General features: G+C 41.3%; 1 protein-coding gene across 3 annotated transcripts in view; it reads left to right on the plus strand.

The window, feature by feature from the left end:
* The first annotated feature begins 1,694 nt into the window (after nt 1-1,694).
* Nucleotides 1,695-26,515, plus strand: part of CDKL3 (cyclin dependent kinase like 3) — a 45,929-nt gene continuing 21,108 nt past the window's right edge. For 2 of the 3 annotated variants that reach the window (XM_060238331.1, XM_060238330.1), the window contains exons 1-9: nt 1,695-1,828; nt 4,108-4,289; nt 6,166-6,360; nt 9,154-9,332; nt 10,429-10,541; nt 12,643-12,782; nt 17,324-17,412; nt 20,078-20,231; nt 25,027-25,355. In XM_060238331.1, coding sequence (XP_060094314.1) covers nt 1,762-1,828; nt 4,108-4,289; nt 6,166-6,360; nt 9,154-9,332; nt 10,429-10,541; nt 12,643-12,782; nt 17,324-17,412; nt 20,078-20,231; nt 25,027-25,355 — 1,448 coding nt within the window. In that variant the 5' untranslated portion in view covers nt 1,695-1,761. The remainder of the gene's footprint in view (nt 1,829-4,107; nt 4,290-6,165; nt 6,361-9,153; nt 9,333-10,428; nt 10,542-12,642; nt 12,783-17,323; nt 17,413-20,077; nt 20,232-25,026; nt 25,356-26,515) is intronic. The other variant, XM_060238332.1, reaches the window with a different exon arrangement.

The following is a 26,515-nucleotide window of genomic DNA, read 5'->3' on the forward strand; positions in this document are numbered from 1 at the left end:
CTGGGAGTCCATGTCAGTGAATAAACCTGAGCAGAATTCAGAGTATACCTGCTTTAAGATTGTTCTTAGTTCATATAAATGGCCCCCTTTTTTGTTTTCTTTAAACATTTTGATAGAACTGCTAGGTAGGGCTTGAGCTACATTACACTGAAGATAGACTGTTCATATTTAAGTAGGGAGAAAGCACGGGAGTATCAGAAAAACGTCTGTTTCTGCTTCATTGACTATGCTAAAGCCTTTGATTGTGTGGATCACAACAAACTGCGGCAAGTCCTTAAAGAGATGGGAGTACCAGCCCACCTCACATGTCTCCTGAGAAACCTGTATGAGGGTCAAGAAGCAACTGTCAGAACGGGATATGGAACAGCTGATTGGTTTAGAATAGGAAAAGGAGTTCGACAAGGATGCATATTGTCACCCTGTTTATTTAATTTATATGCAAAGTACATCATGCGGAATGCTGGCCTGGATGCACAAGCCAGTATTAAGATTGCCGGGAAAAACATCAACAACCTCAGATATGCAGATGACACTACTCTAACGGCAGAAAATGAGGAGGACCTGAAGAACCTCTTGTTGAGGGTGAAAGAGGAGAGCACTAAAGTAGGCTTGAAACTCAACATCAAAAAAACTAAGATCATGGCATCTGGCCCCATCACACCTTGGCAAATAGAAGGGGAAGACATGGAAGTAGTGACAGACTGCACATTTCTGGGATCCAAGATCACTGCAGATGGTGACTGTAGCCATGAAATTAAAAGACGTTTGCTCCTTGGGAGGACAGCTATGGAAAAAGTAGAGACATCACCCTGCCAACCAAAGTCTGTATAGTCAAAGCAATGGTATTCCCAGTAGTAATGTATGGCTGTGAGAGCTGGACCATAAGGAAGGCTGAGCGCAGAAGAATAGATGCTTTTGAGATGTGGTGCCGGAGAAGACTTTTGAGAGTCCCTTGGACTGCAAGATGATCAATCAGTCAGTCCTAAGGGAAATCAACCCAGCCTGTTCCCTGGAAGGTCAAATGCTGAAGCTCAAATACTTTGGCCACCAAATGAGAAGGGAGCACTCACTGGAGAAGATCCTGATGCTAGGAAAAACAGAAGGCAAAAGAAGGGGATGGCAAAAGATGAGATGGCTGGACAGTGTTACTGATGTAACAAACATGAATTTGAGCAGACTTCGGAAGATGGTGGAAGACAGGAGGGCCTGGCATGACTTTGTCTATGGGGTCGGACTCAACTGTGCAACTGAACAACAACAATCAGCAGGAATGGGCATGCTTTGCTTCACAATGGTTTATGTAGCAGCAAGGTGCTGGATGGTTGTTTTATGTCATTATAATTAACCATAACCACTGGCTTTTCCCCCTCTACACATGCTCACATACTGTTATGAAGAAACCAGCACTGGTGTGTCATACATGAAAGCGAGGTAAAACTATCCTGAGGCGGGTAACAAAACGCATTACAGCCTGATTATGCAACCTGAGAATAAAGCAACGTCAGACACTTGGCATTTCCCGAAAGTGCCAACTACAGTGGCGAAATAACTGCTTTGGAGAAAACTTGTTATGTTTGGGTGCGACTTTCTCCCTCGGTCGCCGTCTGCTCTGAAGGTCCAGCCTGCCCATTCAAAGGACTTAACCTCTAGTTTCTCCCCTCTCTGCTTCCCTTGTCGGATATTCTATAGAACGCGACGGGATCAAAGGAGCGCCGCCCTCTTACGTGGACAGCCCGGCTGTTTATATAGCTGCTTGTTGCTATGGTAACAGGGCCGGTTTGCTTGGCTGGGCCTGGGAGGCGTCAACATGGGGAGTTCTCGAGAGCAGGTCAGAGGCCCTCTAGCTTGTCCCCGGAAGAGGGCTGGTTCGGTGCGTCACGGAACAAGGATGGCCCCGAGGGCTGTTACGTGGAGGCGGGAGAGGACGTGGGGAGGGGCTAAGCGGGGTTCGCGGGAGCATCTAAGGGAAGCAGCCGGGTCTCTCTGGGTGTCGCTGTGGAAGAGCCGGGTAGAGCGAGTGCTGAATCACCACGCCATACACAGCAGGCAGCAAAGGTCAGCGTTAGCTGTCAGCTGGGCTGCTTCTTGCCTGGCGGAAGGCAGTCAAGTGTGCGGGATTTCTCTCTCTCCCGGAATACCTACCGCTACAGCCTTTTGACTTCCCAGAGCAGAGATTTAAGCAGGGCGATGCACAGTTCCAAAGCCAAGAAGTGTGATCTGGGAATTCCCCACTTGTTATAGATGTTAACTAGTGTATGACCTCTGGGCTTCGCTTGATTAGATTTTGAGTTATTCTTTTCCACTGTACTCATGCCCTTAACCCTGGTGCTCCCCCAATAAAAGATTAATATTGCATCTGAAGCAGTGGCCTCTAGCCCATTGAGATTTATGCTAGAATGAGAATGTTATTAGCTGTTACAGTGCCTCAAGAGTGCTTTTGTTGAAGCAGTTGATTGATTAATATATATGTATTTAAAATATTTTGCTGCCTTTCCACCCAACTGAGAATTCCCAAGGTGGCAAACAATGGAAAAATCATTAAAACAAGCTTCAAACACACACACACACTAAAACAATTAGAAACAAAAATCAAATCAATAACACAGCTTTCCCCTGCCGGGATTATAAAAGGCTGAGACTGAGCATTTCTCCTCTAGTATCCTGAATATGGGTAGGAGAAACTTTTTTATACGCTATTAAGGTTTCCTAGTGAAAACAGATGAGGCTGTCTTTATATGTCTGACCCAGGAAAAGGACAGAGAGAACTACATTGGTGCTGTGCTTATGCAGAAATGGATGAGAATAAACCATAGACACAGATGGCAACCACATTATAGTCTGAGATGTCTTGGGGGATAACATCTCTTCCTCCCTGCTTCCTGTCAGACATGGTTTTCATTTCCCTTTTCTCATGAGCTCCAGACAAGTGGAGAATTGGAAGAGAACTGTCATGCAAATAATGGAATGTTTATTGAGACGCTTGAACCTTGAATAGAGTGGGGTGGCATTTGCGCAAGGATATAAGTCACTGACTTAATTCGGAGAGTGTGTAACTTAAGTTATTTTGTCCTGCCATGATCAACCATAAGATTTCTTTGTGCATGAATGCATGCGAAAGGGCATGGAATGGCTACACCACTAGCAGCAATAGTGACGAGACAGAGTCCTGAACAGAGTTGCCAGGTGGGGGTTGGGTTAGGGTTGCCAGACCCAGGTTGGGAAACTCCTGGAGATTTGGGGATGGAGCCTGGGGATGAAAGGGACTTCAGTGGGATACAATGCCATAGAGTCGACCCTCCACAGTGTCAATTTTCTACAGGGGAACTGATCTCTGTAGCCTGGACTAGAGATGAACTGTAATTTCAGGGGACCCCCAAGTCCAGCCTGGAAGCTGGCATCTCTAGTCCTGAATGTTCTAATTAGATGTAAAGGTGGCATACTAGTGTTCCAAATAAATAAAAATATTAACTATGAGTGACTTTCCCTCCTTAATACAGAAGTGCTAGTTAACTGGTTCAATCCATCAAGTCCTTGGTCAGAACTTTGTGCATGCCCGATTGACAACAGTGGGGGTTGCACAGTAGATTAGGTGGATTGTATTAAAAAGACATGTGCTGGGGTTTGATATGTACAGTGCTCATTTATTTCAGTGGGACTTGCATTCTGAAGCTTCCAGTCACTAGAGTTACAGTTTTTACCTATTTAATAACTTTATGCTGCTTTAAGACCAACCAAGTTTTATTCGAGGTGTAAGCTTTCATGTGCATACACACTTCTTTAGATACACTGAAATGGAAGCTGCTGGTGTCTGAAGAAGTGTGTGTGCACACAAAAGCTTATACCTTGAATAAAACTTGGTTGGTCTTAAAAGTGCCACTGGAAATGAACCTTGTTTTGCTGCTTCAGACCGACATGGCTACCCACCTGAACCTATCTGTGTGCTGCTTGTTAGGTATGACATGTATAACATGTAAAGTGTGTGTGTGGTTGCGGGGGGGAGCCTCACCTATTTGTGAGAATAGGTCCTCTGCTTAAATTTTTCTGTGATCATCCCTTAATTAACAGTTATAAGTGTTTTGAAGTAACAGATTTTTTTCTTCCATGAAGAGATTTCAGACTTGAGTATGGAGATGTATGATGTCCTTGGAAAAGTGGGAGAGGGAAGCTACGGAATGGTAATGAAATGTAAACACAAGGAAACGGGTAATATCGTTGCAATTAAGATGTTTTATGAGAAGCCAGAAAAATCTGTCAACAAAATTGCAATGAGGGAGATAAAGTTCCTAAAGGTTTGCTTCTTTTCTTGTCATTTTGTATTGCTAAACAATAAAATGCATATCATTATGGCATATTTTATTTATTTAGCTGATGTGTTTATAGACCATACTCTCCAAGGTATTGAGATGGCTTATCAGTCTTTTAAAAAGTCAGTAAAGGAACAAAAATAATTTGAGCTATAACTCAAAGATTACTTTTTAAAATTACAGTAGGTAACTTTTTAGCATGATATCCTGATCCAAACACACAAAATATGTTGTAGTGAAATAAGTAGCATTACAATGTGATTTACTTCCAATATTTTTTTTCCATAGCCACAAAGGCTAGACACTTATTAACTTAGATTTTCAAAATTTTGGATTCAGAACTAAATTTTCAATTAGGTGTTCAATTGTTGAAAATACAGCATGAGGCTCTTTTATAAAGAAATAGTGCTATTCATTTTCTTATTGTTAATACTTGATAGTACAATCATTTTTGTGCTTCTGCCTGTTAATTTATGAAACATTTAAAGGAGTTGCATGTGCAGTGGTAGCAATATATGGTTTAGTATCACCCAATTTTGGGTGATCCTAAAAGGAATGGCAGAGTATGACTACAGATGTGCTGGTTCCTTCTGAATGATTATAGGAATGCACTGGTTTCCTAAAATACCATTAGAAAATATTAAGGCAAAGGAAACTTGCGCTATCTAGGGACTGTAATTAAACAGCAGACCATAATAAGAATTAAAAAGAGATTAGGCATGCAATAAACACAGTCACTGTTTCACAATGTAACAATTACAACAAATGGGATTTTTTGTAGCAGGTACTCCTTTTCATATTGGGCTGCACTCCCCTGATGTAGCCAATCTTCCAAGAGCTTACAGGGCTATTATTGCATGGCATATTGTAAGCTCTTGGAGGATTGGGTACATCAGGGGTGTGTGGCCTAAAATGCAAAGGAGTTCCTGCTACCAAAAAAAGCCCTGACAACAAATGAGCAAAAGGGTATTAGAAGTCAAGTGTGCTTAGGATTGCTAACACATATGAGACTGATGATGTGGTGTGAGATACGACTTGAATAGGGAGAGTGAAGATACTTAAGAGGAGCTTCCAACAAACTAGAAAGAGAGAGAGCACACAACTAGTTTCCTTTTCTTAAACAAGTAGAACTAATTTTTCCAATGTTTATAAATCGTGAAGATCCTTCCCCTTTTCACATTACACGTAGAAGTTACATGTGTGTGTTAAGTACCATCAAATTGCTTCTGACTTACTGTGACCCTATGAATTAAAGTACTCCAGAATGTCCTATTGTTAACAACCTTGCTCAGATCTTGAAAATTGAGGGCCATGGCTTCCTTTACAGAGTCAATCCATCTCATGAGGCTTCCTCTTTCCTGCTGCCTTCAACATTGCCTAGCATTATTGTCTTTTTCATTAAGTCTTACCTTCTCATAATGTGGCCCAAGTATGATAGCCTCAGTTTGGTCATTTTAGCTTCTAGGGAGTGTTCAGGCTTTTTAGATTAATGATTTTAATGTTAACTTATATATTGTATAATTTATATTGCTTTGTTTATTGATTGTATTACTTGTTTTATTGTTATACCATGATATTTTATATCATGCCTTGTAAGCCGCCCTGAGCCTGCTTTGGCGGGGAGGGCAGGATATAAATAAAAAAAATTATTATTATTATTATTTAGAACCCACTTATTTGTCTTTTTGGCAGTCCATGGGTTTCTATGGTGATTTTTTTAAATTAATCACTAAAAATGTCCAAAATGTTAGGATCCATGTTGAACAAAGGGAAGAAGGATTTCTGTATTTCGAAATGCTAGAAGACTAGCATGTTTTGGTTCACGTTATAACTTATTTAAAAAAATTTCTTCTGTCAACAGCAATTCCGTCATGAAAACTTGGTCAACCTGATTGAAGTCTTTAGGCTGAAAAAGAAAATTCATATAGTATTTGAATTTATTGACCATACCATTTTAGATGAACTGCAGCATTACTCTCATGGACTGGAGAACAGAAAGCTTAAAAGGTATCTCTTCCAGATTCTTCGAGCTGTTGACTATCTCCACAGCAATAATGTAAGTACTATTCAGAAACCATAAGGGAAATTCAAAAGTTGAAACAAGGTATTATTTTCACTTGAATACTTCATCTGATTTGTAAAAGGTTTCAGTGTTTCAGCTCTTAAATTCTTCGTTCCCTGCTGAGGAATTGCTGTTCTGTAATCACACAAAATTCTCTGCTCTCCTTAGAAACTAGCTGTTTGTCATTCTCAGTGCAGAACTGGAACACTTACAGTGCAATCCTAAGGAGAATTACTCCAGTCTAAGCCTATTCATCTCAATGGGCTTAGAACGGAGTAACTCTCCTTAGGATTGCACTGTTACAGTGCTCTTCTGAACATGAGCAGTTGTGACATTTTAGCTCTTTTGAAGCAATGAAACTGGGCGATTTCCCCGCTTCAGCTTGACCTATGGCTGTCTCATCTTTTTCTGACTGGTGCTTCCATGCCTGTAATATTTGCACAATATTAAGAGACTCTGTGAAGTGCCTGTTGAAGGCTCAGAAACGTCAGGAAAAGTGAGAGCAGGGCCAGCCCTGCCACTAAGCAAACTAGGTGATTGCCTAGGGTGCTGGCTCAATTAGGTATCCCCCAGGTGACTCAGTGATGTTATCAGTGCGGGGTGGGGGGAGTGCCAAAAGTTAGCCTTACCTAGGATGCCAGATAGTTTAGGGGCAGCCCTGAGTGAGAGTAACTCATACTGTTCCCACTTAAATGGATGTAGATGTAAATCCCACAGACAGACATCATAAGTTCTGTTTATGAGCAGATCCTGTCATGCCCTTATTATTGCTTTACCCTGTCTCCTGCCACAGTCCACTCCTTCAGGTTCAAAATGGGAGAAACATTGTATTAGTATTTTACTTTGCATACCTGCATAACTCTGCAGATTCAGTAAATTAGGTCTTATGAGAAATTCAAAAAGAAAAAAAGACTTTTAAAAACTCTGCTTGTAATTATGGAAATATGCCATTATTTCATTTAAAAAGTGAAGACTTAGGAGGGTGATTAAAAAACTGCCCATGTAACTCTAACAGTAGCTTAATAGTACTGGATAGGCACAAACAGCTAGATACGAGTGAATTTAAAAAAAAAATTCCACTGGACAAAGCCTTCATTGCAAACAGAAGGCATGTTTATAGCCAGGGGTCGTTTTGTAGAAAAATAAGTGGTGGAGCTCATCCAGGGATTGTTATGCAGCTGCACCTACTATTCAATGGACAAGGTGGGGAGGAAGAGGGGGAACCATCAGAAAGGTTCAGGAGCTGTGCTCCTGTGAGCTCCTGCTGAATTCAAGGCCTTCACAGGCTTAAAGTAGTTCCATTATCTGTTGCTGGAAACCCTAGAAATTGTAGTTCTGTGAAGTGGGAGTGCAAGTTCTTCATCAGCACCCACATCGAGTTACCCTTCACTTGTTGATGGGAAGAGCTGGGCTGTGGCCTAGATGTTGTCTGATGTGCTCCCCAACTGACCAAGAGACAGAAGGATTTGCTGTTTCCTCCTCCCATCTCTGAGGTGCTACCAGTGAATGTTGCTGGAAGGTATCCTAAAGGAAGGTATGCTTGGCTTTCTGGTGTGATTAAAGGGCCCACAGCCTCTTAAAAGGTATGCTTGGCTGAGACCTGACTTGGCTTTCTGGTGTGGACATGAATCATAGCACAAGGGATGTTTTTAGATTCTTTAGAAATAAAAAAAATCTCTGCATGGAAGCTCACTGCTGCGGGGGCTGAAAACAACTTTGTTGAAATGTATTTATTTATTTCCTTTCTTTTAAACCCTGCTTTCCTCCCCAGTGGGGACCCAGAGTGGCTTACATTATTCTCCTGTCTTCCATTTCATAGCAGTCTTATGAAGTAGGTTAGGCTAAGCTTGTGTGACTGGCTAAAGGTCACCCCAGTACACTATCACAGCAGAGTGGGGATTTGAACCTGGTTCTCCCAGATCCTAGCCCAACATTTGAACTAGAACATCACATTGGCTGTCAAATATGAAACATATTTCTGCACAGGCAGAAGAAAAGTGTATGATCCAAGCCATAGTTTGTAAGATTCTTGGTGTGTGGGTATGGCTGTTACGAGACAAACTGTTATAAAGCTGATGTACACATGTCCCCCTGTGTAGTCTACTGTGGGATGAGCTCTGCTCCTCAACCTTCATACATACCCAGCTTAACTGTGTGAAAGCTCTATTTGCTTCAAGCAGGCTTTGACAATTTGTAAACTGGCATATTTATTCATTAGCCATTTATTATTAGCACTTTTAAAATAAAAAATGTTTTCTTTTTAGATTTAAAAATGGGCTCTGTGTGAGGGGGGGGGGATGTCATCATTATTACCTCGAGGTCCAATCAGCACTCCGTACAGCTGGGTGGAGCAGTGGGAGGGAGGTGGTTTTAGGATTGGTTTAAGAACCAGCTGGTCAACATCTGCAGAGTCAGCTTCAATTCACAACAGGAAGAACCAGTTGTTTCTGCACTTTGGAAGTTAGTGGATTTGTCTAACAACATGTGATTGTTGCTGGGCTGACTAGTCAAGATATCGATTTCTGTATCTATTGTTATAGTATAAAGCTCATTGTTGTTCTAATACTCTGAGGATGGCTTTCTTGAACTTCTCAAGTAAAGCTCCATGGCTTTTTGCAGTTTTGTAAGAATTTGTCCTCAGATTCTGTTAAGATGTTCTGACTTGTTTGTGTGAATGCCACAACTTGTTTGTTTGTTTGTTTTTTACTTATTAGTATAGGTAATGATCTCTCCTTTTTAATATCCACTTAAACAAAATTAAATTTTTCCTTTTTTTTTTTTTGCCAGGTCATACATCGTGATATTAAGCCAGAGAATATTTTAGTTTCACAGACTGGAATTACTAAATTGTGTGATTTTGGATTTGCTCGGTCTTTAGCAGCCCCGGGTGATATTTATACCGACTATGTAGCCACGAGGTGGTATAGAGCTCCAGAGCTGGTACTGAAAGATACTACATATGGGAAGTATGCATTTTAAAAAAATCTTACTGCTGTCCTATGCAGGTTCACAACAGCACATATTAAATGAACTGCTTTAATACAGTCATATTAAAATATTTTGACAAATGTATTGAAGACTTTATGTGGTAAAATACCCTAGAGGAACATTAGGTGGCACTCTCATACATGTTTAAACCATGGCTCTTGTTTAATGGAGGATGAGATTGGATGTTTTATTTATTTCAGTAATTTATGGAACATTGTACATAATGTTGTCCTCAGAGAGGGGGCAAATTTTACATTGATTTCAGTGAAGTGAGCCAACTGTCTATCTTTGAATAAAATTGTTCCATGTTATAGACAGCTGATATTTTGCTGTACTTTGAAAGTGGATGAGTTTCATTAAAGAGGAATCATACCCCAATATTAAACGTTCTATGTTTGTAAGGTTTTCTGATTTCAGAAGCATTTGCTTGCGCATAATGGGCAAATTACAATTAGGACAGCTCCTCATGTTGGTGAAACTTCCATATTCCCAACTCTGGATGCTCTTCTAGGAAGATAAGATTCTGACAGTTACCAACCATCTTGTCAAATTCAGCAATATAATATGGTTTAAATATAAATATATTTTCTCACCTAAAGCCCATGAAATCTATGTGATACATGTCAACCCAATGCATTAATGACCAAGATGTCATTGGCTTGTGTCTACGAGCATGATTGCAGACAGCAGGATTTTTGCTCTCAGAACATGACTTTCTTGCCTCCCTCTATAGCCCTAATGGCACCATGAAAGTTGTGTTCTGTGGGTGGAAATCCTTCCATCCATGGAAATTTTTCCAGTGGGTTCAAGCCCTACGCTGCAATGCTCAAGCCGTTTACTTTGGAGTCAACTAGTTGATGCCAGTCATTTTGGAGGAAATGGCTTGCTTTTTCATGCAGATGCATTCTAACAGATCCTGCGTTGTTATTTTTGAATGTTTTTACTTTCAGAAGTGTTTAAATTCTTTATTTAGATTTATTTTCACCTTTTAAAAGACTTAACAGTCAGTTAGTAGGAGTTACTGTAACTTCAGGCTCTGTATGGTTGAGCATTTTGTTCATTTCCTGATCTTAGACCTGTGGACATCTGGGCTTTAGGTTGTATGATCATCGAGATGGCCACTGGCAATCCCTATCTGCCTAGCAGCTCTGACCTAGACCTACTTCATAAAATTGTGACCAAAGTAGGTAGGTACTGTTGTTGATGATATTTGCAGAAAATGTTGCAATAAAAACTTAAGTTTATTGTTTCTGTAAGTTGTTTCTTGTACTTATGATCTTACAGCCAGCATATATCTTTTCTTTTGGGGTATGGGCTTTAGAATTTCATTGTTTTAATAAGAGACACTACATTTATCTGTTTGAAAATATCCATTTGACATCAAAGTTATAGACAAGATTTTCCATGTTATATTACCAAAATGTTTTACTGTGGTGTACCTTACCAGGCTTGCATGCTGAGGAATCCTTGCAACAGAAATGAACACAAATATTTCTCTCACACACCAGAATTGAAACTGAACACTCAGGCCCACATTTCTAAAGACAATTACTTGGAACTATGGATTGCATTGGAAATTACTTCCAAGGCTCCAAAACCAAGAGAAGAGTGTTTCTCAGAACATGTACATCTAGCAAAATACGTATGTGATTATTGCACATGGTGATCTACACACACATTTTTCTTCTTCATGGAAGAGTTGTTTGTATAGGAAATACTTCATATCCATAGCATCTCTGAATAGGCATGAAATAGGAGTGTGTGACATTGGCATTCTAATACATGTACATAATCAGTAAACAGATAATCATGTCACATTCTCCCAGTATAAATAATTGTTGAAGTAACTATTATCAATGATATGTCTACAACAACTATGATAGAGCTAAGAAACTAGTTCCATTTGCCTTCTCCAGTAACTTACATTACATACTTAGTCTCTTGATTATTATTATTATTATTATTAATAATAATAATAATAAATTTATTCTTATATCCCACCCTCCCCCACCGAAGCGGGCTCAGGGTGGCTCACATGACATGGTTTGCACCATAATTACACTAAAATCCATCAATACATTAAAAAACAATTAAAATAGTTAAATACAATTCAGATTAAGTTAAATAACAATTAAAATTTTTATCAAGTATAAATTAAAGTGCCACAGTTCAGAATGTGTATAGGATGGCTAGGTGTCATCTCCGGGTGCCATCTTAAATGCGAGTTGACAGAGGGTGGTTTTGCAAGCCCTGCGGAATTGATTTAGGTATCGCAGGGCTCGCACCTCCTCTGGTAGTTGGTTTCACCATTTGGGAGCCATTGTGGAGAAGGCCTGCTCCCTTGTTGCTTTCAATCTGGCCTCTCTTGGTCCAGGGATTCATAGTAGGTTTTGGGAACTAGATCTCAGCGCTCTCTGGGGAACATATTATTATACCTATGCAAGTGGGAGACCCACAAGGACTCACAATAAAGGTAAAATCCCATCCTCTCTGTTCAAGCCCCTGCTTCTTCTTGCAGGAGCTCCTATTTCACTCCATTGCCCACCTGCTTAATTGCTCAGTTTAAGCCACCCTCAGCCACCCATCCAGTTGCCCATTTCTATTGATAGCATTATGATTAAAGCAACAGTTACAGCAGAATCCTAAGAATGCTTTTCTGGGAGTAAGCTCCACTACCATTGAATAGCCCTGGGAAGGATCTACTCAGAGTCTTAGTTGGCTCTATTTCAGGGGTCCCCAATGTGGTGGCTGTGGGTGTTATTATGATACATACTGACGTATTTCTTCACACTGCCTGGTGTTTTTAGAAACTGAATGGGACCAAGTGGAGCTTCTGCCAGGTAAGGCTTCTGATTGGCCATTGGCCATTTGATTGGCTGTGCAGATTTTTTAAAATGCTGGTTTGGCAGCAGCAGCAACCACAGCTCATTGATCTTCACTGTGGAACTGAAGATAAGCTGTGGCAGCCATTGTATGGGGGGCTTTGTCTCTTATGGCCACCATTTTTAGGCTGTGCCCACCACGCTGTGTGAGAATTCCAAAGCTGCCTGAGGAGTTAAAAAGGTTGGGGGTCATGGTCTACTCAGTGGGACCTACTCCTAGGAAAGCATTGCTAGGATTGCACTGCAGGCAACTTAGATTTTAGCATCTGCCTTTTAAAATCTGTAAGGCTTTTTTAAAAAATCAAGATGCCGGAAGCAGCCCAGAGATTTGCCTTAAATGTATATATTTTGTAAACACGTTTGACATAATGCTGGATATTAGATTCTGAAAACATTTTTCTTTTAGGCAACTTGACACCTCATCTTCAAAGTATTTTTATAAGGAGTCCAGTTTTTTCTGGGATGGTCCTTCCTGAAGTTCAGCATCCTAAATGTGCAAGGAAAAAGTATCCCAAGCTCAATGGATTACTTGCAGATATGGTTCATGTATGTCAGAAGAGGTCTGAGTATCAGCCTTACTGATTATTATTATTTATATCATGGGTGTAATTTGTAATACAGTGTTTTCAAATCAGTGTGTCATGACCTTGTGCATTTAGGACTGCTATATGTTTTGTTCTTACTGCCTTTTCCCCTTTTTTGGAAAAACATTTTATTGAATGAGATATCTTTTCAGCCTTAGTGAGGACCTGTGATGGTTCATAGCTTTCTGATCACATACAGAGTTTCTGCTTTGTCCCCTGCATGGTGCTGAAGGAAAATTTAAGTGTGTCCCAAAAGTTTTGATTCTGGAAGGGGGGAAAAAAGATTTGGGACTTTTTATTTCACAGGAACAGTGGAAGGACAAAGTTGATATTGAGACTGGGAGAATTAAAGATTTTCAGATTCTTCACCCTGGTAGTTTGAACATTAATTGGCAAGAATAGACCTCTTAAATATATATATATATTAACAAGACAAAGAATAGACCTCTTAAATATATATATATATTAACAAGACCTCTTAAATATATATATATATTAACAAGACAAATATATATATATGTGTGTGTGTGTGTATATATATATATATTTGTCTGGTTAATTTTGTTGGTTCATATTTGAAAAGGAGAAGAAGTCAGGAAAAGCAGGAACAAAATTCTTGATTTGGAAAGGATGGGTGTGATTCAAAGCAAAGCTGCATGATATATGCTGGCCTTCTTTCCAAGACAGGAAAGTAAGGAGCATCCTAAATTGCAGGGATACAAAAAGGAAAAAGGGATTGTATAACACAATTATGCATATAAAATTATATATCACAGTGTATAAAACAGAGAAAATTTCTCCCCAATTTCCCCTTCATTTTAGTTTTTGAAACACTGTCTATAAAATACAAGGGTACTTATTGTGTTGGAGTATATTTATATTCAACATTTTAGATTTCATAACTAATCTGTTTTGCATCTACATTATTGGTTTCATCTTTACTACATACTCAATATTATATATTTTTGCCACTTCTATCTGCTCAGTGTAACTTTTAACAAATAGGTAATTGGAGTATAGAAAGAAAATATGTTCTATATCTCATAATGAGAAAGTAGTAAACATTTCTGCTTAAGACCCACTTCCTTATGTATTTATATTGAAGATGTTACATTTAAAACTTATTCTTGTTCTGCTTCTACATTGCAATACATTCATGTACAATTTTTAAAACTGTTTTCATTCTAAATTTGTATTCTGCTTGCATAATACACACGCCATCTCTCCTCAAATTTTGTGATTTATCTGTTTCTCAGAGAAGTTGTTAATTTTGCCATTATTGCCTATTCTAAGGAAGCACAAATACTAAGGAAGATATTAATGCAATTGACAAGTATGTCTGTATTATCAGCATGGAGCAATATCAAAATACAAAACTCATAAAGGCTGGAAAGGGGTGGCCTGCTGCTGCCACTTCAGTCCAGTAACCAGCTCTTTCTCTCTCTCTCCCCCGATCTTGTTTCAGCATAGATCTGTGCCTGGTTCAAGCAAGAACTGGCGCATGAATGTTGGATGATAGATTAGAGACAAGGGTCTTCTCCTTGTTGCATCTGGTGTGACATGGCCCTGTCTTGATATGTGCTACATATCTGCAACACACAGGCTGGATTATTGCAGATGCTTTCACTTCTCCTCCTGGATGTTGATGTTTTGGTGAACAAAGAGGCACTTTTCTGTGCCTTTGCAGGCATTTGGCAGGGTGAGGTACACATACACACACACACACATACATATACCGTATTTTTCGCACCATAAGGTGCTCCGGACGATAGGACGCACCTTCCTCCTGGGGGGCGATCCGCTGCCTCCGATCCCGGCGCTTCCTCCGTGCCTGCCTGCCTGGCTTCAGCTCTGATGCTTACAGCAAGCGCCGGGATCGGAGGGCAGAGGGAGTGATCCTGGCGCTTGCTGTAAGCGTCAGAGCTGGAGCCAGGCAGGCAGGCGCGGGGGAAGCGCCGGGATCAGAGGCGAAGGCAGCGGATCGCCCCCCCCCCCCAGGAAGGTAGGTACCGGTACCTTTGCTCCATAAGACACACACACTTCCCCCCACTTTTTTTGGGGGGGGAAGTGCGTCTTATGGTGCGAAAAATATGGTAATTGCAGTCACTATTCATTCCCTCATATCAAGAAATGAATTGCTAGACCGGTTGTTAAAAAACTGGGGTGGGGGGAAACCCACATTCCAATCATAGAACAATACATTAATGCTATTCAATAATCTTTAGCTGGAAGAACATTAATTTCAAAAAGTAAAGCTGATTTTCTCCCCTGTCTGCAGCTACTTAATTTCATATCATTCTCTGCATGTTATCTTGAATAAACTGCTTTCATGTGGAACCTATCCATTAGTATCTTTCATCAGCAATAGAGATCTTTTATGTGATTTTTTAGTCCTATGGAAAATGGGATTTAATAGCTTTCTTGAGCAGCCATTAACCATCAAGAAGGGTTGTTCTTGATTCTGAAATAGCTTTATCATGCATTAACATAGCGAGGCAGGCCACATCAGAAATGAAATTATTAACAGTGATGTGACTGAATTTACAAATGTAAGTGTGTACATTCTAGTTACAGCAGTATCACTTTTGGGGGAGTGATACTGCACTGTGCTGCCCCTCAAATTCCCAGTATGTAAGCTGTGTACACTTCCTCTTCTGCACTGGACCATTCTTCATCCAACCTTCTAAACGAGGTGGAGGGATGGTCAAGAAGCAGAATTCTCTCTGCCCCAGAAAAGGGCTAACTTCCCATATGGAGGTGGTTTTACACAACTATTCTTTAATACATACACATTATTGTGCTTTTGAGCACAAATTATCAGTATTCTTGGACTCAGCCCAGTGCTTTCAAAAATCTAACACAAAACATCTAATCATCTAAATTACTTTGTTTTCATAGAGTGTTATCTGTTGGTATGGGCAGGCAATGGTTAATATGTAGCAGCACTGAAATCAACTAATATCATAGCAAAGGCCAGAAAAGCCTGGGAGCTGCTTTCTGCTGTGTCAGTTAAAAAGGAAGAGTTGCTGTTTATTTTGAATCCATTTTGCCTTCTATGAAAGTCCTTTCTTTGCCAAAGTAGCACAGCATTTAGATTCACGACAGTGAGTAGTTCCACAGAGTGATCTTTTGAGGCTGTTGAAAGGATCCCTTGTTTGTATATAAGGGGCAAGTGGAATTGAAACATGAGTTCCTCACAGCACTATGAATAGTTCTGTATTTCCTTAAAATGTTGCAGTGTGAGCCTCCAAAGACAAGAGTCTACTACTATGTGTCTATTCAGAAGTAAATATTATTCAGAAAGGTCCCTCTTCCCTTGCATTTTCCATTTCCTTTCCTTCTTTTTAGTCCATTACTTTCTGTCAAGGGTGATATGGGGTATTTTGTCACTCCAAGTGACTAATCCTCATAGTTCCTCTTCTCACAAGAGTAAACTGAGGCCTAGCAGCACTAGAGGACCTTGGCTTGGCCCTGGCTGGTCATAGCATGGGTACAGGAAGCAATAATTGTTGTGCTTGCTTCTTCCCATGCTGAGACTAACTAGGAACAAGCTAAGTCCCAATGGAGCTGTCAGATTCATCTCAGAGCCAACTGGCACCAAAATGGGTCTGGGAGATGACAACAGGCATAGGGTATGCCTTCCATCTCTTCCCATGCCCCTACAGGTGGGAAGCAAGACGTGAATGAAATGGAAGCAAAGATTAGGCAATTTCAGCCTGTAGGTACATGTGTGGAGCTTATTATATGAGCTAGCTTTTGTGGAGCTGAAGGGAAATCTAGACAATGGCAGCGGGGGGGGGCACAGCAGACAGTGCCCCTTATCACATTTACAATGTCCCCCACCTGAATCTTCCCTTTCTTGTTTAAATAGCTTACTTAAGCAGCTTACTTAAATAGTTTACTTAGTGCTGTGCCAGCCCAAAGCCTGATGTCCTTCCTTTAGTTGGTCAGGGGTGTGTGTGAAGGAGCCAGGGCACACAGTATTACTGTGCCACACTGCATTCCTCCCTCCTCCACCCCAGAGAAGTACCTGGCCTTGTGGGACTTGGGAGGGGTGCACAAGCTCACTGTCTGTTGTCTTGACTGCCTCTGACGGCATGCAAGGATGGAGGAGGACTGGAGCAGGCAGGGCGGCAGGGGAGGAGCTCACTAGCTGCTGACCCAGGTCTGGTAATCTAATTAAATTTAAAAGCAATTTAATTTTAAAATTAATTTAAAATTAATTTTAATTGTAATTTAATTAGCACTCCCCACAATGCTCCACCATCTCCCCATAGAAAAATTCCTGGCTACGGGGCTGTAGATAGATATTATTAAAACAAGATGGCAAAAAGGTTGATTGGATACTAATACTCCATAAATATTTGTAAAATAACAGGGAAATTAGTATATAATTATATATTATATGATTTCCAAGCTATAATATGTGGATTTTATCACTATTAAAATACGATGTATGATTGCAAAAATCTTGTATTGTAAAAGAATCCCATCATTTCCCAGGCTTGTTTGCAGATGGATCCTGCAGATAGGATTTCTTCTGCTGATTTGCTGCAGCACGAATATTTCACCAGAGATGGGTTTGTTGAAAAGTAAGCATTTGGAACCAGGTTTCAATAGTCACTTTGAAATTGTTTCAAGATGATTGGCTTTTTGCATGACAATGTACTGTTGCTGTTAATTTGTTGAGGGAGTTAACACATTGTTGCTGGGATACTGTGTATGTTCTCCATTAAAATAATAATATTTCAATCATTGTTTTTATAGGTGGAGAGCAAAAAAAACCCCCTTTAGCTAGCTGAATTTTTAAAGTCTTGGGCTGATATAGTGGCTAGAGTGTTGCCTTAAGATAGTGTTGCCACTATCTTAGTAGCAACTGGCGAGGGATGGAAGCCCAGGTGATGATGGCAGCAAAATGGCTACATTACTTCTGGCATGCACCAGAAGCCATCATCACACTGCAACATCATGGCAGAGCTCCAGGTAAAAATGGCTTCAACCATAGAGTTTTTGCTCAAATACCAGAATGTCATCCACACGATGAAATCACTTCTGGTGTCCACTGGAAGTGTTGTCACCACATTGCTGGCGATGTTGCCTGTGCCTTCCTCTTTCTCCTGGTAAGTCTTCCTGGTAAGTATATGTTGTGAGCCGCCTTGAGCCTGCTTTGGCGGGGAGGGCGGGATATAAATAAAATATTATTATTATTATTCCCACCAGTCAGCTAATAGATGGGGGGGCAGGCCCTGGCAACGAGGGACTCCTGCCTCCACTGGGGGGGTCTGGCCCTAGACTAAGATGTAGGAGGCTTGACATCCACTTTACATAAAGCTTGCTGGATGGTTTTGGACTAGTTACTCTCACCCTCTCTCAGCCCTAACTTTCCTCATAAGGTTGTTGTGAGGATAAAGTAGAGAAGGGCAATCCACATACGCCACCCCAACTGAGGGCAGGACAAATCTTACTAGATAGATATTGGTTGACTGAGGATATTGTGTAGCAGCACTCATGGCAACTTCCTGTGCAAGTTGTGGGTTTAGGCCCCAGGCAGAAGGTTTTGTGAGAGCCAGTTTGGTGTAGGAGAATCAGGTTTGATTCCCCACTTTTCCACATATGCCTGCTGAGTGACTATGGGACAGTCACAGTTCTGTCAGAGCTGTTCTCTCAAGAGCAGTTCTTGAAGGAGCTCTCTCAGCCCCACCTACCTTACAGGGTGTCTGTAGTGGGGAGAGGAAGGGAAAGGAGATTATATGTTGCTCTGATATTGTGAGTGAAGTATTAAGAAACAACAATAAAAAGAACTAATGCACATTTAGCAAGTTTGTTGCAAATCTGCTTAGGCATTTGTTCTGTTTTCTCAAATCTCAAAAGTTTTACTATGACAAAAAAAGAATCCTTGATCTGTTGAATACAGTAAATAAACCAGTGCATAATTCATCAAGGCTGAAATTGAACTTGAAGTTTGAATACATTTTGCAATGAGAAAGGAGCAGTTTACTTGATGCAGAATGCACTAACTCCTTTAAAGGCTTTGTCTTAGGGCCACAACCAAGATGCAGAACAGATGTGTTCTGTTTGGCATACTTTCAGTTCTGCTAAATATAGAGTGTTCCTGAGAAATATGGCAGAAGCTGAAGGGGGTGGGTTGCATCAAGCATTAACCATACAACCCCTTTCCTGTGTCCTCACCTCCTTTGCTCTGTGATTCTGAGTCCTTGGGAGAAGAGTCTGAGGAGGACCAGAGGGAAAAGGAAGGACCCAGCACAGCCAGGATGTCTGCAGTGCTGCCAGTGTTCTGGCAGAGCCAGAGGCTACCTACCAGAGCCTGCAATGGGGGCCTCATCACTGGCTCCTGAAATAATCACTAGACCTCCATCAGCAGGATGCAAACCCTGGTCCATTATGCCACCAGGGACGTGCTCATTCTGCAGGAACAGTGACAGCGGGAGGCCTGGGCTGAGGAGGCAAAGTGCTCAACTGGCTGCATGTAACCCCATCCCAGAGCCAGGCAGTGAGAATGATAATTCTTTTCAGGATCTTGTCCAAAGCACAATGCAGCTGCAAGAACTCAACACCTGCCAGTATGGTAGCCTGATTACTTCCCAGCCTATTAGAGTAGGGTTGCGAGGTAGGGGATAGATCTTGCATGTGCCATAGAGATGTCACCCCAGAGTTAGAAACGACTAGTGCTTGCACAGGGGACTACCTTTACCTTTTACAGCATCCCCAGTGTGATGTGCCCATCCTGATGATGTCACCTCTAGGTGACATCATTTTGCTGGGCGTGTCAGGTGTTGATGGAGCTCTTTGGGAGCAGGGATCCCCCTGCCAACCAGCTCCATACCAGCAGGTTGGGGACCCCAAAACTGGGGGAACCCTCACCCCCAGCAGGAGACTGGGAGCCCTAAATTAGCACGAGGCTTGGGAAGGCTGCTTTGCTGGGTCAACTGGTTCACTAGGTGCAAGTTTGTGTGCTAACTCCTTGTTTCAGCCTCTGTCTACATTCTCAAGTCTCACAACCCAAGCCTAAGAGCACTGCCCCAGAGGAGACCTGACCAGGCCTGCCTGCAGAGTACAGGACAACCTGTAAGCTCAGTTTGCGCTGTGTGTTTAGAGAGTGCTGGTGTCGATGGTGATGATTGTTCGGGATGAGTGTGAATGGATGGGCTTGGTCATGAGATGGACCTATCTTTCTAGAAGGAGTCACACTATCTGACTTTTGCTTGTATGTGTGTCTGATGTAGATATGTCTTTCAGATTCTTACCGGAACTGAATGCCAAATTGCTACAAGAAACAAAGCTGAGTTGTCTGTCTAAGTTCAGAGACAACAATAAAGAGGCTGAGCAAATCAAAGATGAAAAGAGAGCAGCTCATGTTAATGTGTCTCAAAATGGCCCAGTTGTTGGGAAGGTAAGAACAATTAGCATGTTTTGTATTTTTTTTACACAGTTGAAAGAATTTAGGTTAGAAATATGGCATCCTAAACTCATCAGTATTGGCACAGTTACCATAGACATCCACAGACATGAAATTATTATGTGTTATTAATTACCTGAATATTTTGCTGAACTGGGACATACTTTAGTGGGGCATACTTAGGAAGGGACTTTCCTGTTCACATCATTGGAAGAGGTAAGAGTTTTTTGTTCACACATGCACATAGCTGAGCCGTTTCTTTCTCCATTGGTGGTTGATAGATCCAGGTGGTTAATCTTGTTGATCTGAAGCAACAGAACAAAGTTAGATTCCAGTGGCACCTTTCAGATCAACAAAGTTTTATTCAGGGTATGAGCTTTCGTGTGCCAAGCACACTTTGTCAGACGCTGGAATGAAATTAATAGTTCTACATATAGAGGGTGGGCAGTAAATTAGCATGCAAAACAGTGAAAACATTTTTAACAGATTAAAAGAATAACAAGCTTGGTTTCTGGTTATCTGCCCAGATTCAACTGGCAGGGGTGGAGGGGACAGCAAAGGCAATAAATATATCAGAAGTGGAGACTGAGATGTCCTTAATGGTGATAATCTATGTTATTAGGTGCACAATTCAGAGGGGGGGGGGAAAGTCTTTTGGGAGCAGACGAGCCGCTACATGAGCGCAGGAGGGGTTTGTGCCGACGTATGACCAGTGCCGCCACAGTGGGAGGGAGTTATGTGGGTGGGGGGCCACCCGAGGGCAACGGTGCCTGAGGGCTGTGCCCGAGCGTGGGCGGACGTGAGGTGGAGCACGGCATTCAGGTGGAGGAGGGGGTGGAGTTGGGGGCGCGGCCAGGCTTAGGTGGCTTCCTGAGCAGTTTGGCCCATGACACGCTCCCCCCAAGAGCCTGCCTGCTTGTAAGCCCCATGCCACATTCACTGTTCGTTAGCCAGGCCTGACTTTTGGGGAGACTGCCACATTCTCAATTAGTTATTTGTAGGTCACTCATCTGCTGACACCATGATCTGAATTTAGCTAGGCAATGTCCAACAAATGAAAAGGTCCTGGATAATCTCCCAATGGCAGAAGGTGAAGAGCACATGGGACATGTGTAGCATTTTACAATATTTTGTAGTTTGATGGCTAAATAATGGTGAAATGAAGCAGGAAAATTTGTGGGAAAATGTGATTTGCTTTTAAGTAAAGTAAAATTAAGAGACCTATCCTCTACATTAAGGACGTGTAATATAATTCCCCCCCCCTTCAATAGTACATTTCTGCATTGAATACAAATGTTTAGCATACTCAAGATCATTTTTAGGTTGTGCTTATATAAAGGTAATGGATCTCAAATACTTTACTAAAGTTATCCCCCTGTGAATTTTTTTGTGACCTGGGTTCGTGTGTCAATTCCTGCGCTTAAAAAAAGGTAAAGGCAGTCTCCTATGCAAGCACCAGTTGTTTCCGACTCTGGGGTGACGTCGCATCACAACGTTTTCATGGCAGACTTTTGACAGGGTGGTTTGCCTTTGCTTTCCTCATCCTGCACTTAATTTGGTCATAAAAAGCTTGTTGGATTGATTTTTTTTTTTACTACATTGCCTTTAGTGCAACTGGTGGCAAACCCCACAAAAAATGGTACTTTCTGTGACAAAAGTTTGCCCATGAATGCATTGGTCTTATTGCTGAATTGAGCTCTGGTCCACCAAAGCTTACACCATGATTAATTTGTTAGTCTTTAAGATGCCACAGTTACACATGGTGATTCTTCCCTTCAGAAGCCCCCTTGTCACTGTGGCTGCCAATGCAGTGTGCCAGTAACAGGGCTTCCAGATGCTGGGTTTCTCTGCATTTTCTCTGAAACAGTCTCTTTGACAGCCACCACTACTGTACTGTTGGTGGAGGGCTTATTTTTTTTTTAAATCTCAGTAATTGCCATGTCAATATGACAGTACATTGATATGTTGGTTGTTGATTTGAAAAACAAAAAGCCTCAAGCCCCCAGTTTTGTTTCATCCTCTCCCTAAATATTGCAGCAAAGCATGTTTATTTCTTTCTTTCAGTTTGCTAGGCCACCCTTCCCCACAAGCAGGGCTCAGGGCAACTTACATCAAAACCAAATACATACTAATAAAATTAGGCAAGCCCAGTCTCATAAGATCTCGGAAGCTAAGCAGGGCTGACTCTGGCAAGTACTTGAATGGGAGACCTCCTTGGAAAAGCAGAACTTAGGAGACGGCAGGCTTTATTCAGCCACCTTCCTAAATATCCTCCAGGCCCCAAATAGGGTTCAGTCACCAGAGGTTGCCATGACTTCCAGGTGCAGACACACACCAACCCACCCTTAAAAAAAAGATAAATAGAGGAAAACCTGGGTTGTGAACACAAGCACAGCTATGCTATGGGGAAGTGTTTGTGGGTGGGGGGAACACTTCCTGGAAACGTTGGATCCGGGGTAAATCTCCAGTGTGGAAATGGTGTTTGTAGCCTAAGAATTCGCCTACAACAGCTATACATTAAATAGAGAGCTAGTTTGGTGTAGTGGTTAAGTGTATGGACTCTTTTCTGGGAGAACTGGGTTTGATTCCCCACTCCTCCACTTGCACCTGCTGGAATGGCCTTATAGCTCTGGCAGAGGTTATCCTTGAAAGGGTAGCTGCTGTGAGAGCCCTCTCAGCCCTACCCATTTTACAGGGTGTTGTTGTGGGGAAGGAAGATAAAGGAGATTGTGAGCAGCTCTGAGACTCTGAGATTTGGAGTATATAAATCCAATATCTCTTCTTCTTAAGAAGTGGCTCCAATTTTCTAGGGATGTGCACATTTTTATATTTCAAAAGCTTAATGTATCATTGTATTATTCCCATTCCTTTTTATTAGCACATATGTTTTCATTTGGGAGCAATTCCAGCTGTAACTTAGTTTTCCACCCAATCTGGCTTACATTTTCAGGGATTGTAGCCTTCAAATAGGATCTTCATTGCCAAACTTCAGATTGATAGGAGGAAAGGTCTCAGCTTCATCGTCATAAAGTAGTAATTCAAGGCAAAAATACAGGGGGGAAATGAAACAAATTCATTGTTTTCCCTGTTTGGAATTCATTGTTTTTCCTGTTTGTATTTGTTATTTTATTTATTATCACATTTGTATGCCATTTCAGGCCACATCTGCTGTGCCCCACTGTGATAGCTTTGGTCATCTGAGCAGTGCCTTCTGAAGGTGCTACCCTACAAATGAGTAAATTTGGCAACTGTGTGTTTGCACAGATTCTCTGTGGTGGTTTCCACCTTGTGCATGGGACATCCAAGAAGGCCCCACATTCCTATTATTTTGCAAAATGTGCAAAACAACAATGTTTGGAGGGCATTTTTACAACAGGGTTAGAAAACTGATTGAATGCAAAAGCATGGGAGATTGTTTCTACAAGGGATAATATTGTAATCTATAGTAGTGTTGATTGTACATATCCCCTCCTTTTTATTGCAATGTCCTCTACCTTTGTAACTCTTTCTTCATTACAGCATGCCATGCCTTAGACTAGTTTTCATTTGTATTGTTTCTCCGGTTCTGCCATCCTGGTCCTACAGTATTGTTTATTGGAGGTCTTTGGTGTCTGAATTGAAATTCATGTTTTGTAATCTTGTTTCAGTGAGAAAGCCAGACTATAAATGATGTTATTAATAATAAACAAAATTTTTAGATTTTTCATGTAATGATAATGAGGGGTTTAGATGGCAGTGTAATGCAGTACTTCAAATTCAAAGGACAGAATGAACATATAACAAGTTAGTCCCTCCACTTCCACAGATAAACGCACATGAATATTTATTCAGATGCACAATAATCTTTGCTAGCTATCTGCACAAACTTAAGGAGTTTTGTCTAAAATATACAAGATACTGAACAAAGCATAAGAAGAAAAACTCCTACCATATCAAAAACAGTGGCATAAGTACTGTAAAGTGGTCTTTACAAATACTGAGTGGGAAGAAATATAGACTTCTCTTAATCTGACTTCAAGAGTGTTCCTCCCCCCTGGCAAAGCAAGCTGTTATGCAGAAGGAAGCAAGAGCTGTTATGGAGAAGGAAGCAGATGACAGCCAGTTGCTCGGGGGCCTAATAGGAGTCCTCCAGGGGCCTGATTCGGCCCCCAAACTGCATGTTTGACACCCCTGGTATAAACTATCCTATAATCTTTCTAACTCACCTATTGAACAGTATCAAAACAAAGTGGTGGCAGTTTGGTATCCTTTAGTAAGCTATATGGCAGAGCATGATATAGTTCCAAAGTCGCATTATTATAGAAGCTTAATATATTTTTGAATGTTTTTGCAATGTAAAACTATTCCTGTTTCTATTGTGCACTCATTGCTTTATTATTATTTATTGTTGTGTTTTTTTAAAAAATGTATTGTTTGGTTGCTTTGGTTGGATTATTAATAAAATCCATAAATTGCCACAGACTCCCACTCCAGAGTCCTGACCTGAAGGCACCATTGTTCCAATGTTCTTCTGTCATGGAACTCAAATTAACTTAAGTAGGGCTTACAGGAGGAAACTCATATATCCAGTGACTTGCTTCATTTCAGCTAGGTGTCATCCTACTCAAATCCATTCAGTGAGGCTTACTCCCAGGAAAGTGTTCTCAGGGCTGCATTGTAGGTCATGTGCTTTCAGACCATACCCGTATCAAATACATATCACTACTGACTTTCATCGATGATGCGAATATCCCATCTTTTAAGAACTGTTTGATGTGTATATATTGATTGTGTGTATTACCTGTTTCAGGATACTGAAAAGGACAAAAAGGCAAAGGAGATAAAGGTCAAAGGTATCAAAATGAAAGGAATAAAATCTGAAATCTCAGAGATGAAAAAGGTGGAACAAGAAGATACAGCTGCACAGTGGGCTGCTTTGTCTCAGAATGCTTTAAACCTTCCTCATGAAAGCAAACCCATGAGCAATGATGGAACTGCTCTGCCAGCACCTGGCACTGATGCTTGTGGTGCAAAGGAAGATTCTTTACAAGCTCCCTCTATGACAATGCCTCGCATTCACCCGAATTGTGGAAATCTTACCACAAACTTCAGCTCACACTATCTGTGTTCTAACTCAAGGTATACCGCAGAAGTAAACATCAGGGGGAAAAGAGTAGGAACAGTTTAAGAAAATGCACCTGCCATATGTATAGTTTGATTTACACCCTTCTTTTCCCATTGATTTTGGAAGACTTTTGGTATTACTGTGCTTAGAAATGGGCTGTAAAGTAATAGGCAGCGCTTGGATTTCAGCCTTGGAAGCTGGTTAGTAGCCAGTATAGCTCTCTTAGAACTGGGAAAATATTATGTCTGTAGTTTGTACCATTGAACAAGTCTCACTGCTGCATCAGTTGGACTTTCCAAGCTGTTTTCAAAGGCAGACAAGATATTATTGTCATCATAACTGTGACAGGTTGCTCCTCTCAAATAAGGGACCTAACTGGTGGTAATCCAGTCAAAGTTGGCCAAAGGTGCTACAAAATGCAGAGGAGACCTAAGCCTCCATCTGTAGACCTAGATCTTAAAATAACCCACTGTGTGGACCTGCAGTTTTAGGTAGAGAACGATCTCATGTAGATCAGGCTGCATGTAAACTCTGTTCAGCTACACTATCAATCCATAGCAGCTCAGTCTTAAGTGCATCCACTTACAGTTTATTGGCCTTTATTCCTCCTGTTACTGTCTCTAGGCACCTGTCCAGAACTTCTCTTATCTTTATATCATGCCTGAGCTCACAAAAAGAGGCGACCTCCCTATGAAATTGTGTTGAGTACTTGATAACAGCAGTGGAGTCTTCTCTTTGGCCTTTCTGCCCCACTTTCAGTTTTTGCATATCTCTTCACTGAGCAAGAAGTCAGAGCTGTTGCCTTCTGCCAGTCAGTATACTCAGGGCAATGATGTGCTTCCCCATTTATTATGCTACCTGAAAGTGATGCATGTCAGTGTAATTTGTGGTCTGCAGTATTTTCGTTCCTGTATATGTGTTGGGTCCAGCCTTTAAAAGTGTGGTTTAGTTCCTAAGCAGAGCAAGTGCAGCTTTGCTAGAGGGAGACAACTTCACAACCTCCTGCCTCTCACTGCAGCCTTCTCTGCCCCCTTAATTGCGCTCCAGTGGGTCAGTGACCCCCCCCCCCACAAAATGCTTCAGAGGCTGTTCAGGAATTCACATGGGGGTGTTATTGGAGTTTTATTGTGTTATTTATGTTTTAAATTGGAATTCTAAGCTGCCTTGAGCTACA

This window comes from Heteronotia binoei, chromosome 5 (assembly GCF_032191835.1).
Source record: "Heteronotia binoei isolate CCM8104 ecotype False Entrance Well chromosome 5, APGP_CSIRO_Hbin_v1, whole genome shotgun sequence".
Taxonomy (NCBI): domain Eukaryota; kingdom Metazoa; phylum Chordata; class Lepidosauria; order Squamata; family Gekkonidae; genus Heteronotia; species Heteronotia binoei.